General features: G+C 39.1%; 1 protein-coding gene across 35 annotated transcripts in view; it reads left to right on the top strand.

Moving 5' to 3' along the window:
• WNK1 (WNK lysine deficient protein kinase 1) overlaps positions 1-16,189 on the top strand; it is a 130,343-nt gene that overhangs the window by 22,631 nt on the left and 91,523 nt on the right. The window contains exon 1 of one of the 35 annotated variants that reach the window (XM_059887134.1): positions 9,250-10,321. The exons of the other annotated variants lie outside the window; for them this stretch is intronic. Within the exon in view, the coding sequence (XP_059743117.1) occupies positions 10,193-10,321 (129 nt within the window). The 5' untranslated portion in view covers positions 9,250-10,192. Of the gene's footprint in view, positions 1-9,249; positions 10,322-16,189 lie in introns of those variants that run through there. 35 annotated transcript variants of the gene reach the window in all.

Consider the following 16,189-nt stretch of genomic DNA (forward strand, 5'->3'; position numbering starts at 1 on the left):
CTGAATTAGTTAAATAAAGCAGAAAGTTGTTGATAAATATTTTCCCCAAAATGAAAAATATAGTGGCTGTATAAATTTCAGCTCCTGCCGGTAACACAAGCTCTGAATATAGTGTTCATTCTTCGGGAGGAACAGATAATGATTTTTCATAACAGTTGAAGTTAGGCGTATATAAAATCTATAGTTGCTTAGTCTTCAGTGCAGATAATTTAATGATCTGTTAGTTTTCTTTAGTCCCTTATTAATAGACTGGCATTAGCTATGACACAAACTGGTGGCACGAAAACCCTTAAGCACCTTTTTGCGTTTGAGTTTTTAAAGGTATTTTGTAGAAGACACATATATAATTTTAACGCATACATGTATTTTAAATAGGTTCTTTCCTTTTGGGTTCTAACCCTCAAGAAAGGTAGAGAGATTTAACTCAAACTTACCAGTCTTTTAATCCTGTCAGATTCCTTCTCTCCCCATCCTTCTGCTCCCAGGTTTGAGTTTTTATGGAATTTGTGGCTTACTTTTTTAATGTAAGGATTAAAATGAAGTTCTCTTGGAATATACTTAATATTGGTAACTCTGGACCTCTCATTTCCTTAAATTCTAAGTCTTTTTCCTCATCTCAAAATGATAATTTGTATACTTGACTAGGTTTTGTTTGTTTTTTTTTTTTTGGACTGGGTTATTTTAAATACCGAGGAAATAATGGCAGTATACTCATAGTACAGTGTGATATTTTATGTAATTAAAAGTCATTATCATATGCTTCTCTGGTGGCTCAGACAGTAAACAATCTGCCTGCAATGTGGGAGCTCCCGGGTTGGGAAGATCCCCTGGAGAAAGGAATGGCAACCCACTCCAGTATTCTTGCCTGGAGAATTCCATGGACAGAGGAGCCTGGCAAGTATAGTCCGTGGGATCACAAAGAGTTGGACGCAACTGAGAGACTAACACACACACAATATGGAAATTAACTTCTGAGGTTAGACTTTGGAAATTAACTTGAGGTTTTTGATTGGAAGTGATCCTAAAAGTTCATCACCTAATTTTCACTTCACTGAGTCTTAGATTTGAATCCTGAGAGAAAATCGTATAGTAGCAGTTAACTAACGTAGCTAACTAATCTAGTGGCTCTGTAACAGTACCACTTTACATGTTCTGTAGTGCATCATTTCATTCAGTTCTCTAAGTAACCCTGTATGTAGTATCTTGTCATTTCTATTTTATAGATGAGAAAACCAAGGAAAATATTTGGTGGAATAACGTTTCTAAAATTGAGGATCCTCCTATGGGGCTTTGGTGTGTATCATTGAGATTATCACTGTGGGGTTCCTAAGTCAGTGAAATTGACTAGAATTTAGATGTAGAAGTGAAATTCAAGGAAAACATCATGGAAGTGAAATTCAAGGAAAACAAGGTGGAAGTAAAATTGTAGTGAGAGACTTCATCTTAATTATATTTATGTATGACAAATTGCACTCATCTCATACTCTAGTAAAGTAATGCTCAAATTTCTCCAAGCCAGGCTTCAGTAGTATGTGAACCATGAACTTCCAGATGTTCAAGCTGGTTTTAGAAAAGGCAGAGGAACCAGAGATCAAATTGCCAACATCCATTGGATCATCGAAAAAGCAGTAGAGTTCCAGAAAACCATCTATTTCTGCTTTATTGACTATGCCAAAGCCTTTGACTGTGTGGATCACAACAAACTGTGGAAAATTCTGAAAGAGATGGGAATACCAGACCACCTGACCTGCCTTATGAGAAATCTGTATGCAGGTCAGGAAGCAACAGTTAGAACTGGACATGGAACAACAGACTGGTTCCAAATAGGAAAAGGAGTACATCAAGGCTGTATATTATCTCCCTGCTTATTTAACTTCTATGCAGAGTACATCATGAGAAACACTGGGCTGGAAGAAACAAGCTGGAATCAAGATTGCCAGGAGAAATATCAATATCCTCAGATATTCAGATGATACCACCCTTATGGCAGAAAGTGAATAACCAAACAGCCTCTTGATGAAAGTGAAAGAGGAGAGTGAAAAGTTGGCTTTAAAGCTCAGCATTCAGAAAACTAAGATCATGGCATCTGGTCCCATCACTTCATGGCAAATAGATGAGGAAACATTGGAAACAGTGGCTGACTTTATTTTGGGGAGCTCCAAAATCACTGCAGATGGTGACTGCAGCCATGAAATTAAAAGATGCTTACTCCTTGGAAGGGAAGTCATGACCAACCTAGACAGCATATTAAAAAGCAGAGACATGACTTTGCCGACAAAGGTCCGTCTAGTCAAAGCTATGGTTTTTCCAGTAGTCATATATGGATGTGAGAGTTGGACCATAAAGAAAGCTGAGTGCCGAAGAATTGATGCTTTTGAACTGAGGTGTTGGAGAAGGCTCTTCTTTTATGTTTGTTTAAGAAATGGAATAATCCTATTTATTTTATTTTTATTTTATTTTTTATTTTAATTGAAGGCTAATTACTTAACAATATTGTGGTGGTTTTTGCCATACATTCACATGAATCCGCCATGGGTGTACATGTGTTTCCCATCCTGACCCTCCCTCTCACCTCCCTCCCCATCCCATCCTTCAGAGTCATCCCAGTGCACCAGCCCTGAGCATCCTGTCTCATGCATCAAACCTGGACTGGCCATCTATTTCACATATGATAATATACATGTTTCAGTGCTACTCTCTCAAATCATCCCATCCTCACCTTCTCCCACAGGGTCCAGAAGTCTGTTCTTTACATCTGTGTCTCTTTTGATGTCTTGCATATAGGGTCATCGTTACCATCTTTCTAAATTCCATATATATGCATTAATATACTGTATTGGTGTTTTTCTTTTTGACTTACTTTGCTTTGTATAATAGGCTCCAGTTTCATCCACCTAATTAGAACTGATTCAAATGCATTCTTTTTAATACCTGAGTAATATTCCATTGTGTATATATACCACAGCTTTCTTATCCATTTGTCTGCCATTGGACATCTAGGTTGCTTCCATGTCCTGGCTCTTGTAAACAGTGCTGCAGTGAACATTGAGGTACACATGTCTTTTTCAGTTCTGGTTTCCTTGGTGTGTATGCCCAGCAGTGGGATTGCTGGATCGTATGGCAGTTCTATTTCCAATTTTTTTAAGGACTCGCCACACTGTTTGGAGAAGACTCTTGAGAGTCCCTTGGATTGCAAGGAGATTCAACCAGTCCATCCTAAAGGAAATCAGTCCTAAATATTCATTGGAAGCTGAAATATTCATTCAGCTGAAGCTGAATCTCCAATACTTTAGCCACCTGATGCAAAAACTGACTCATTGGAAAAGACCCTGATGGTGGGAAAGATTGAAGGCAGGAGGAGAAGGGGATGACAGAGGATGAGATGGTTGGATGGCATCACTGACTCAAGACATGAGTTTCAGTAAACTCCAGGTGTTGGTGATGGACAGGGAGACCTGGCGTGCTGCAGTCCCTGGCGTCACAAAGAGTTGGACACGACTGATTGAGTGAACTGAACTGATGACAAATTTAGATGTAAAAAATTAACGTCCTAAATCAGCACTGTCCAGTAGAAATACAGTGACTACCACATAATGTGATTTAAATATTCTAGCGCATGTATGCTCAGTCGCTCAGTTGTGTCTGACTCTTTGTGAACTTGCGGACTGTAGCCCTCCAGGCTCAGGGTTTCCCAGGCAAAAATACTGAAGTGGGTTGCCATTTCCTACTCCAGGGGATCTTCCTGACCCAGGGATCAAACCTGCCCTCCTGTATTGGCAGGTGGAATCTTTACCACTGAGCCACCTGGGAAGTCCCACATTTTCTGGTAGCCACATTAAAAGAAAATAAGAGGTAGAATTAATTTTAACAATATATTTTATATAACCCTCTATGTCAAAATTTCATTATAGCATTAGTCTATAAATTATATTTTATATTCCTTTTTTCTATTAAATCTTCAGAATTCAGTGTATATTTTTTAGTATCTTGTGTATAGCAGAAGTGATTCAGTTATGCATACACACACTAATCAGCTTCCCTGGTAGCTCTGCTGGTAAAGAATCCACCTGCAATGCAGGAGATCCAGGTTCGATTTCCTGGGTTGGGAAGATCTCCTGGAGAAGGGATTGGCTATTCAGTCCAATATTCTTGGGCTTCCCTGGTGTCTCAGACAGTAAAGAATCCACCTGCAATGTGGCAGACCTGGGTTTGATCCCTGAGTTGAGAAGTCCATGGAGGCGGGCATGGCAACCCACTCCAGTATTCTTGCCTGGAGAATCCCCATGGGCAGAGGAGCCTGGCAGGCTTCAGTCCTGGGATGACAAAGAGTTGGACACCACTGAGCACTAAGCACAGCACACACACAGGAATATATTGTTTTTTTTTACATTTTCTTCCATTATAGGTTATTATAAGATACTGAATATAATTCCCTGACAGCAGCATTTCAAAGTAGTATTTTACTAGCCATGTTTGGCTAGTGGCTACCATCACTGGACAACTCAGTTCTGATAGTTCAAAAAATTTTTTTTTTTTTATCTTCTGAATGTTAAGGACCTCTTGTTAAACTGTTCTTGAGCAAACTTTCCCCACCATCTCAAGAAGTTAGTGATAAAAGTTTTAGATTATCCCAAATGATAGTGAGGCTGTGATTGCAAGCATAGATGAAATTTGATTCTCCCAAGTTCTCCTCAGTTTCAAGTTGAAGAAATAGTAATACTCTGTATACACATTTTGGAAGATCTAGAGATTAAAAGAAAAACACTTGTGTTATATAGAATGAAATATTGTTCATAAAAAAGAATGAAATCTTGCCATTTGTGGCACCATGGGTGGACCTTGCGGGCATTATACTAAATGAAATAAAGAGAGAAAGTGAAATATCATATGACCTCATTTACATGTAGAGTCTTAAAAAGAATAATGGAAATTGAACTTGTATATAGAACAGATTGGTAGTGATGACGAGAGTCAGGGTCGGGGGAGTGAGTGAAACAGATTAAGGGGATCAAAAGGTACTGACTTCCATGGTGACTATAATGAATAATATTGCATTGCATATTTGAGTATTACTAAGAAAGATCTTAAAAATTCTTGTCACAAGAAAAATTTTCTTGTGTTTGATGATAGGTATTAAGTAGATTTACTGTGGTGAACATTTGTCAGTTTATACAAATATCAAATCATTATGTTGTTTACCTTTGTGAGCCACTTCCAGGTGGCTCAGTGGTAAAGAATCCACCTGCTAATACAGGAGACACGTGTTCGATCCGTGAGATTCTTTGGATGCGGAAATGGCAACCCACTCCAGTGTTCTTGCCTGGGAAATCCCAGAGGAGCCTGGTGGACTAGAATCCATGGGGTCGAGAAAGAGTCGGACTCGACTTAACGACTAAACAACATATTGTCTGTGTGTCAGTTTTTCGTACAGTTTTGTTTGTGTTTGCTTTTCATGTGATTATGAGTGTCGTATAATTCATCACTTTTTCTGTTATGTTTTCATGTTAAAAGTTTTATGTGACATACAGTAAACTGCACATGCTTAAAGTGTATAATTTAATAACAAGCTTGGGTGTATGTGTAGATCCATGAAATCATCTCAGCATTCAGGATAATGAACGTATGTATCATCTCCAAAAGTCTCCTTGTGCCTCTTTGTTTTTTTTTTTTTCCACTCACTGTAACAGTTTAGAGTACCATCAATGTTGTGTGGATCTGTAGTTTATTTTTTTATGACTGAGTAGTATTTTGAATGGCTGTATCATAGTCGGCTTATCCATTTACTTCTTGATGAATATTTGGGTTTCCACGGTCTTTGCTGTTTCACATAAAGCTGATATGTATATTTGTGTTCAAGTTTTTTGTACGGTTACGTGCCTTCATTTTCCTTGAATAAATACTGTTAATGGAAAGGTGGGATTGTATGTTAGGTATATGTTTAATTTTTTGAAATATTGTCAAGCCATTTTTTTTAAGTGTTATTTTACATTTCTGCCTGCAGGATATAGGAATTCAGTTTATATATCATTCTCCCTAATACATGGTATGGTCAGTCTTTAATTGTAGGTATTTTTATAGGTGTGTAGTGGTATGTCATGGTTTTTATTTGTGTTTCCCTAATGACTAATGTAGTTGAGCATCTTTTTCTTGTGCTGCTTTGCCTTCTGTGTATCTTTGGTGACATGTCTGTTAAAATATTTTGCCCACCTTTTAAAAAATCGGTTTGTTTTTCGAGTCCTTTATGTATTCTAAATGCAAGTCTTTTAATAGGTGTAAGAATTTATAAGTGTTTTCTTACAGTCTGTGGCTTGTTGTTTTTTTTTTTTATTTTCTTAACATGTCTGTATGGAGAAGGCAATGGCACCCCACTCCAGTACTCTTGCCTGGAAAATCTCACGGACGGAGGAGCCTGGTGGGCTTCAGTCGATGGGGTCGCTGAGTTGGACACGACTGAGCGACTTCCCTTTCACTTTTCACTTTCATGCATTGGAGAAGGAAATGGCAACCCACTCCAGTGTTCTTGCCTGGAGAATCCCAGGGACGGGAGCCTGGTCGGCTGCCATCTATGGGGTCGCATAGAGTTGGACACAACTTAAGTGACTTAGCAACATGTCTGTAAAGAATCAGTAGTTATTAATTTTGGTGAAGTCTTGTCAGTTTGGTTTTTTTGGATTATCCTTTTGGTGTCATATCTAAGAAAGCTTCACCTAACCCAGTTTTAGAGATTTTATAATTTTAGGTTTTGCATTTAGGTCTATTTGAATATGGTAAGAGGTATAGATTGAAGTTCATTATTTTGCACGTGGCTATCTAATTGTGATAGCACCATTTGGTGAAAAGACTGTCCTTCACTTAATTGTTTTTGTACCTGTGTTCCTCATTCATTTTTTTGGTAGCTTTACTGAGATACTCACATACCATAAATTCACCCATCCACAGTGTACAGCTTTGCTTTCAGTATATTCACAGGGTTGTGTGGCTTACACCACAAGCAGTTTACAACATTTTTATCACTCCAGAAAGAAACCCTGTACACATTATAGCAGTCACCAATGAATGTTTGTAGAAATTAACAGCTTTTTGCAAAAGTTGAAATACTGTTACCACCTCTACCCCTTCCTGCTTAAATTTAAAACTTGATAATTTTCTGTATCACACTGACAATTTTGCAGCTTTCAAAGTATAATAGTATAACCATATCATAAATCACTTAATCATTTTGAGGGAACATTTAGTCCATGTATTCAGATTATACCGTAGCAAACATATATAACTGGGGAAGCACATTTAATTTTATGATAGGTTGCTTGCTTACATAATTGGTAGAGATAAATAGTTCTGTGAGGCTTATTGTCGAAAAAGCAGCCACCATTCTCTTTCCACCTTCCTCTTCGCATTTCCTAGTCCTCAGAGATACCTACTTGCAGGGTTCTTTTTTTTTTTTTAAGTTATTTCTGTAGATATTTACTCCATATATCTACTTAACATTCTGCAGTTGTAGGGTTTTGTTTTGTTTTTTCAACTTTTGATACTGTCTTTTTGATTCTCTCCGTGGGTTACTCCCACATCTGTCATGTATCCTTTTCTGTCATCTCCTGCAAAGAAGTTGAAATATTTAGTGTTTACATCCTTGTTCAGTTGCCCAGTTGTGTCTGACTCTTTGTTTACATCCTTATGACTATGTAAATGCTCTGCAAAGTTGAGCCTAGTAATATATGATTAGTTTTCACTTATTGTACAACCTTTTGCTTTCTCTGGAGTTTTTGTTTAGTTTCTATGTGTTTCATTTTTCCCCCTAAAGTTCTTCTCCTGGTTGTTTAAATCTTCTGTCAGTGTGTTGAATCTTCTAGATATTCTTCCATTTTGGAGATTCCTCTTTTAGAGACTTAACAACGTTCGCCAATCCATATTGCTTGCTTTCCAGGTTGATGCCCGGGTTAGGGGTCTCCTTTCGCTCATTCGCTCAATTCTTTTATCTCTAGCTAATGGTGGGTCCTGTTTACAGAATTCCATTTCTTTCTCTTGGTCTCTTCCCTTATTTTTGAAGTGTACCTTAATATTTGTCTCAGAAAGGGTATTTGGGAGATATATATATTTTTGAAACCTTGCATTTTCTGAGAGTATCTTCACTTTTCCTCCCTTCCTTAATTGGCAATTTAGATACCAAATTCTAGATTGGAAATAGTTTTCCTAAAGAATCTATAATTTGTTTTAACTTTAATGTTGCTGTGAAGTCTGCTGCTGGTAGGATTCTCTGTCCCTTGTAACATACTTTTTCTCTAGCAAAGATTCTAGGTCTCTCAGCTTGTCTTCAGTGATGTGCCTTGCTGCTGCTGCTGCTAAGTCGCTTCAGTCTTGTCTGACTGTGTGACCCCGTAGAAGGCAGCCCACCAGGCTCCCCCATCCCTGGGATTCTCCAGGCAAGAACACTGGAGTGGGTTGCCATTTCTTGGTGTGGGCCTAATTTTTCCATGTGGCTCTTTGTGTCTGAAAATTCCTTGGCCATCAGCAGATAATTTTTACTTTGTTGCTTTATTTATTACCCTTTATTTTCCATGAAGTTGGTAAAGGACAGGGAAGCCTGGCATGTTGCAGTTCATGGGGTTGCAAAGAGTCAGACATGACTGAGCAGCTGAACTGAACTGATTTTCCCTGTTGCTCCTTCTGAACTCCTGTTATTACATATGTATATTGGTTCTTCTAAAACAATGGTCTAATAATTTCCTTGTCTTTTTTTCTCTCGTATTTTAATGTCTTTTTTTCTCTAGTTTGCGTCTTAGAAAATCTTGGCTTAACCATGCTATTTCATTTTTGCTGTCATATTTTTTAACTTCCAAGGGGTTTTATTTAAAAAAAAAAAATAAGTCAACTTGTATCGTGTATACAAGCTTTTCTCATTTGAGAATTTTCTCTCTTTTTTCCTTGAAGTTTTCAACTCTTTTCCTAGCTTCTGCTTTTTCCCAGGTATTTTTTTTTTATTGAGTTTAGTTGCTCCTTAATTTTAAATGTTTTCTTCAAGTTGATGAACCTCAAGGTGCTTGCTGGCATTGGAATTAGGCATTGAGAAACGGATAAGCAGTTTAATGGCTGGGGCTTGTTTATTCTGTGTCTCACTGTGATCTGACCGGGCTGTTGGGGAATCTTTTGGAACTCCGATGTTGGTATTTAGATGTTTTCATTTAGGCAAATCAGAATCCTAGGTTTATTGCATATGGCCAGAGAATAACTTATGGTTGGTTTCTGTCATCTCTCCTTTAGAGGAAGTTGAAGTTCTATGATCATGTGCTCTGTTATTTATTAGAGGAGAATATTCCGCATTTGTTCATCATGTGGCTTAAATCCATATATTCTTACCTTGTTAGACTACTTGATGAGCTGATGTTTGAGGATCATGTGTCAGCCCATTGCCTTCATGTGGGCCGCCACCTCATCCTGATGTCTGGATGGTCTGACTGACTCCTGCATTTGGCTGCATTAACCCTTGCATGTACCCACCATATTTCCCCACCCAATCATACATAAAAATCTGCTTTTTGTGTGCTGCCATGAGTTGTTTTTATGAAACAAGTTGATATTCACTTTACTTTCCATTGCCTGAAATTGCTTTTTCCTAATATTTGGGAGTTGAGTGGATATTGTGTATTGTAGATTCATAAGAAGTCCTGCATTAAAGAAGCCTGTTTAATTTAGTTTTTACCAACATTTCCCAAGTGAATTTGATACTCTTTCTTGGTATGTTTTGTAATATGTCAGACGTACACCTTACACACATACACCAGCGCACTTATTCACAGAACATGTATTGAGGTTATATTCTCAGCTCATACACTGAGAAAATCAAGGAGGCATTCTAAGTCACAAATAGTCTGTGATAAGTCCTGTGATAGTGTTTTTAGATACATCTACTTTGATAAAAGTGTCTTCTGAAAGTGCTGAGAGTTTTCAGGATGTTTCTGGCAGCAAGTAGCCAAAAGGCCAGCTTTAGTGAATAAAGATTTATAATCTTTCATAAAAGATAGGGCATTTCCAGATAGGTTGATTCAGTCATGTCATCAGCAGTATCTTTGCCATTCTCGGGCCAGTGCCCCTTGGTGCCAGTCTCAGGCATCACATGTGACCTGGACGGTGTTCAGCAGCAGAAGAAACCATTTCTTTCAGATTGTCTCTTGTCTCACTGGCCAGAGTTGTGGTTATGTGCCCATGCCTAATTCAAGTCTTGGGAATGGGACTCTGCGACTGGTTTAGGCCAGTCGTGATTCCTTTCCTTGGACTGGAGGTAGGACCTGCTTCTCTTCTGTCGCAAGGTGGATGCTTGAACCAAGTAAGTGAACACTGTTAGCAAGGAGAAGGAGTTTGGGAATGGTGAGTAGGCAGTGGACAATGCCTGCTACTTAGTCTTGAGGGATGGGAAGGAACTTCAAGTAGGAGGAGACAGAATGCTTGTGGATAAAGTGGTTTCTAAACTGAAGTTTTGTGAACAGAGAAGGTTGGTAGGGAGACTTTGCTTTAGCCTTCTAAGCCATCCTCTTTGCTGTTTGTCTTTTCTTTGTTAAGAATAGTAAACATGTTTAATATAATATATTTCCCTGTGAATCTGTCTTCACTTTCTCTGTTTGTCTTTGTGGTGAGCTTTAAAAGGAACATGTAGCAGTTAGTTGAATGAAATGTTTTCTGTGAGACAGAGGCCTTATAGGAAACTGCTAATCACTGTTTTAAAGTGACAAAAATCTTTCAATGTCCCATACCTTAGTATTAACATTTTTTTTTAAACTTTGGGAGATTCCAGTTTAGGGCCTAAATGTTACTTTGTCTGTTTCTTTCTTCCTTCCCTCCCTCATTCCCTTCCTTCCCTCTTTCTCTTCCCTTCTCTTCATTTTCTTCCTTTCTCTCTCTCTTTTTTTGGAATGGAACTTTAGTATATCTTTGGCACTGGCTGATCTTGTCCTTATAATTTTAGAGGTGAAGATGTAGAAATCCGAGAAGATTAAATGATTTGCTTGATATTATTTGGTGAGTGGAGCTAGGTTTCTACAGTCCATGGGGTCGCAAAGAGTCAGACATGACTGATGCGACTTAGCGGCAGCAGCAGAGCTAGGTTTAGAAACTGTGGTGTTTAGGGTGATGAATTGCAGCTGCAGTGGAAAACTAAGGAAAATGTGCTGTTAAGATGCGAAACATGATTGTCTTTCGATCTTTTTAAATTATAGAGAGCTAGTATTTTAAAAAGGGACATAAAATTGTTTCTGTTAGGGTTGGTGGGGTATTATAAATTTCGTGGATGGCATAATACCATAGTATATTGTTAATGAAGTTGCAAACTTGGAAAAGAAATCTAGAAATGTTGGTAATAGAGTTTTATTGTTTTTAATTATGAAACATATTAAAAATGTTTCTTGTAACTAAGAAAAAGAGGCAATTACTACACAAATAGGCTTAAATGGAAATTTTCGTGTGTATACTCAAAATTTTAGCCATATCAGAATGCTGTTATAAACGTTGGTTGTTTGTAAGACTTATATGGTAAGAACTTCTTGTACAACACAGTCCTTAATTTACCCAAAATCTAGATGTGTGCTTTTCTGTAATTCTGGTTCAAGTTTATATTTGGCCAAGAGGTACTTTGCATGAAAGAGGTGGTTTTTTTTTTGTTTGTTTTGTTTTTTAAAGAAAAAAGCAAAAGGAGGAGGGGGAGTACATTTCATGCATGCAGTGTTAGTCGCTCAATCGTGTCAGACTCTTTGCAACCCCATGGACTGTAGTCTGCCAGGTTCCTCTGTCCATGCAATTTCCCAGGCAAGAATCCTGGAGTGGGTACCCATTCCCTTCTTCCAGGATTCCTCCAGTCCAGGGATTAACTCTGGGTCTCCTGCACTGCAGGCTGATTCTTCATTGTCTGAGCCATCGTGTTGGTGGTGTTCAGTCACTAAGTCATGTCCAACTTTTTGCCTCCCTGTGAACTATAGCATGCCAGACTTTTCTGTCCTTCACTATTTCCCTGAATTTGCTCAAACTCATGTCATGATGCCATCCAGGCATCTCATCCTCTGTCACCCCCTTCTCCTCCTGCCTTCAGTCTTTGCCAGCATCAGGGTCTTTTCTAAGGAGTCAGCTCTTTGCATCAGGTAGTCAAAGTACTGGAGCTTCAGCATCAGTCCTTCCAATGAATATTCAGGGTTGATATCCTTTAGGATTGACTGGTTTGATCTTGTTGTCCAAGGGATTCTCAGGAGTCTTCTCCAACACCACAGTTCGAAAGCGTCAGTTCTTTGGCACTCAGTCATCTTTATGGTCCAGCTCTCACATCCATACATGACTATTGGAAAAACCATAGCTTTGACTATACAGACTTTTGTTGGTAAAGTAATGTCTCTGCATTTTAATACACTGTCTAGGTTTGTCATAGCGATTCTTCTAAGCATCTCTTAATTTCACGATTGCAGTCACCCTCTGTATTGATTTTGGAGCCCAAGAAAAATGAAATCTGACACTGTTTCCACATTTTCCCCATCTGTTTGCCATGAAGTGATAGGACTGGATACTATGGTCTTAGTTTTTTGAATGTTGAGTTTTAGGCCAACTTTTTCACTCTCCTCTTTCACTTTCATCAAGAGGCTCTTTAGTTCTTTGCTTTCTGCCATATGGGTATTGTCATCTGCATATCTGGGGTTATTGATATTTATCCTAGCAATCTTGATTCCAGCTTGTGATTCATCCAGCCTGGCATTTCACATGATGTACTCTGCATAGAAGAGTACATAAATAAGCAGGATGACAGTATACATAAGCCTTGACATATTCTTTCCCAGTTTGGAACCACTCTGTTGTTCCATGTCCAGTTTTAACTGTTGCTTTTTGTTCTGCATACAGGGTTTTCAGGAGGAAAGTAATGTGGTATGGTATTCTCATCTCTTGAAGAATATTCCACAGTTTGTTGTGATCCACACACTCAAAGGCTTTTAGCATAGTCAGTGAAGCAGATGTTTTTTCGGAATTCCCTTGCTTTTTCTGTGATGCAGCATATGTTGGCAATTTCATCTCTGATTCCTCTGCCTTTTCTAAAACCACCTGGTACATCTGGAAGTTCTCGATTCATGTACTGTTGAAGCCTGGCCTGAAGGATTTTGAGCATAATCTTGCTGACATGTGAAATGAGTGCAATTGTACATTCTTTGGCATTGCCTTTCCTTGGGATTGGAATGAAAACTGATCTTTTCCAGTCCTGTGGCCACTGCTGAGTTTTCCAAATTTGCTGGCATATTGAGTGCAGCACTTGAACAGCATCATCTTTTAAGATTTGAAATAGCTCAGCTGGAATTCCATCACCTCCACTAGTTTTGTTCATAGTGATGCTTCCTAAAGCCCACGTGACTTCACAGTCAAGGATGTCTGGCTCTGGGTGAGTGATCACACCATTGTGGTTAAGTGGATCATTAGGAGCTTTTTTGTATAGTTCTTTAGTGTATTCCTGCCATCTTTTCAAAATCTCTTCTACTTCTGTTAGATCCTTCTGTTTTTGTCCTTTGTTGCGCCTATCTTTGTATGAAATGTTTGTTGCCTTGGTATCTCCGATTTTCTTAAAGAGATCTCTAGTCTTTCTCATTCCATTGTTTTCTTTCTTTGTGTTGGTCACTTGAGAAGGCTTTCCTATCTCTCCTTGCTATTTGCTGGAATTCTGCCTTCAGTTGAGTATATCTTTCCCTTTCTCCTTTGCCGTTTGCTTCTCTTCTTAGCTCTTTTAAGACCTCCTCAGACAACCACTTTGTCTTCTTGAATTTCTTGATCACTGTCATCATAACTTGTCATAAAATGGTCAGCCATTTTAGTTTTCAGGTATTTATTATTTACTTTGTGAAAAATATTGAGTGGGGCAGATAAACTTGTCTGTAGCTTATTTAGCACAGAACATTGTACTAAAGTATATAACATTAACTATTAATATGAGTGGGCTTCCCTGATGGCTCAGATGATAAAGAATCTGCCTGCAATGCAGGAGACCCAGGTTGGATTGGGTTGGGAAGACCCCCTGGAGAAGGAAATGGCAATCCACTCCAGTATTCTTGCTTGGGAAATCCCATGGACAGAGGAGCCTGGCAGGCTACAGTCTTTGGCATTGCAAAGAGTTGTACACGACTGAGCAGCTAACACACATTAAAATGACTGATATGTCCTTTCCTGATAATTTTCTCTCCATTTCTAATCTTAAATTGCAAGAGTGTTGGCTGTTTTTAGTCTTTGTATTTTTATATGTGTGGTGATACAGGAATCATTTGTTGAGTTCAGTTGCTCAGTCATGTCCTACTCTTTGCGACCCCATGAGTCGCAGCACGCCAGGCCTCCCTGTCCATCACCAACTCAGATAATTCACTCAGACTCAAGTCCATCGAGTCAGTGATGCCATCCAGCCATCTCATCCTCTGTCGTCCCCTTCTCCTCCTGCCCCCAATCCCTCCCAGCATCAGGGTCTTTTCCAGTGAATCAGCTCTTCGCATGAGGTGGCCAAAGTACTGGAGTTTCAGCTTCAGCATCATTCCTTCCAAAGAAATCCCAGGGCTGATCTCCTGCAAAATGGACTGGTTGGATCTCCTTGCAGTCCAAGGGACTCTCAAGAGTCTTCTCCAACACCACAGTTCAAAAGCATCAACTCTTTGGCGCTCAGCCTTCTTCACAGTCCAACTCTCACATCCATACATGACTACTGGAAAAGCCATAGCTTTGACTAGACAGACCTTTGCTGGCAAAGTAATGTCTCTGCTTTTCAATATGCTATCTAGGTTGGTCATAACTTTTCTTCCAAGGAGTAGGCGTCTTTTAATTTCATGGCTGCAGTCACCATCTGCAGTGATTTTGGAGGCTCCCCCCACCCCCCAAAAAAAACTCTGAATGCAGAGTTCCAAAGAATAGCAAGAAGAGATAAGAAAGCCTTCCTCAGCGATCAGTGCAAAGAAATACAGGAAAACAACAGAATGGGAAAGACTAGAGATCTCTTCAAGGTAATTAGAGATACCAAGGGAACATTTCATGCAAAGATGGGCTCAATAAAGGACACAAATGTTATGGACCTAACAGAAGCAGTAGATATTAAGAAGAGGTGGCAGGAAAACACAGAAGAATTGTACCAAAAAGATCTTCATGACCAAGACAATCATGATGGTGTGATCACTCACCTAGAGCCAGACATCCTGGAATGTGAAGTCAAGTGGGCCTTAGAAAGCATCGCTACAAACAAAGCTAGTGGAGGTAATGGAATTCCAGTTGAGCTGTTTCAAATCCTGAAAGATGATGCTGTGAAAGTGCTGCAGTCAATATGCCAGCAAATTTGGAAAACTCAGCAGTAACCACAGGACTGGAAAAGGTCGGTTTTTATTCCAATCCCAAAGAAAGGCAATGCCAAAGAATGCTCAAACTACCACACAATTGCACTCATCTCACACGCTAGTAAAGTAATGCTCAAAATTCTCCAAGCCAGGCTTCAGCAATATGTGAACCGTGAACTTCCAGATGTTCAAGCTGGTTTTAGAAAAGGCAGAGGAACCAGAGATCAAATTGCCAACATCCGCTGGATCATCGAAAAAGCAAGAGAGTTCCAGAAAAACACCTATTTCTGCTTTATTGACTATGCCAAAGCCTTTGACTGTGTGGATCACAATAAACTGTGGAAAATTCTGAAAGAGATGGGAATACCAGACCACCTGACCTGCCTTATGAGAAACCTGTATGCAGGTCAGGAAGCAGCAGTTAGAACTGGACATGGAACAACAGACTGGTTCCAAATAGGAAAAGGAGTATGTCAAGGCTGTATGTTGTCACCCTGTTTATTTAACTTCTATGCAGAGTACATCATGAGAAACGCTGGGCTGGATGAAGCACAAGCTGGATTCAAGATTGCCAGGAGAAATATCAATAACCTCAGATATGCAGATGACACCACCCTTATGGCAGAAAGTGAAGAGGAACTCAAAAGCCTCTTGATGAAAGTGAAAGTGGAGAGTGAAAAAGTTGGCTTAAAGCTCAACATTGAAAAAACAAAGATCATGGCATCTGGTCCCATCACTTCATGGGAAATAGATGGGGAAACAGTGGAAACAGTGTCAGACTTTATTTTTTGGGGATCGAAAATCATTTGTTAGTCCAGGTTTAAATATGCGTCATAATATCCCACTACTGGGCTTCAGTTGGGAATAGCAGTTTG

Source organism: Bos taurus, chromosome 5 (genome assembly GCF_002263795.3).
Source record: "Bos taurus isolate L1 Dominette 01449 registration number 42190680 breed Hereford chromosome 5, ARS-UCD2.0, whole genome shotgun sequence".
In the NCBI taxonomy this organism is placed as follows: domain Eukaryota; kingdom Metazoa; phylum Chordata; class Mammalia; order Artiodactyla; family Bovidae; genus Bos; species Bos taurus.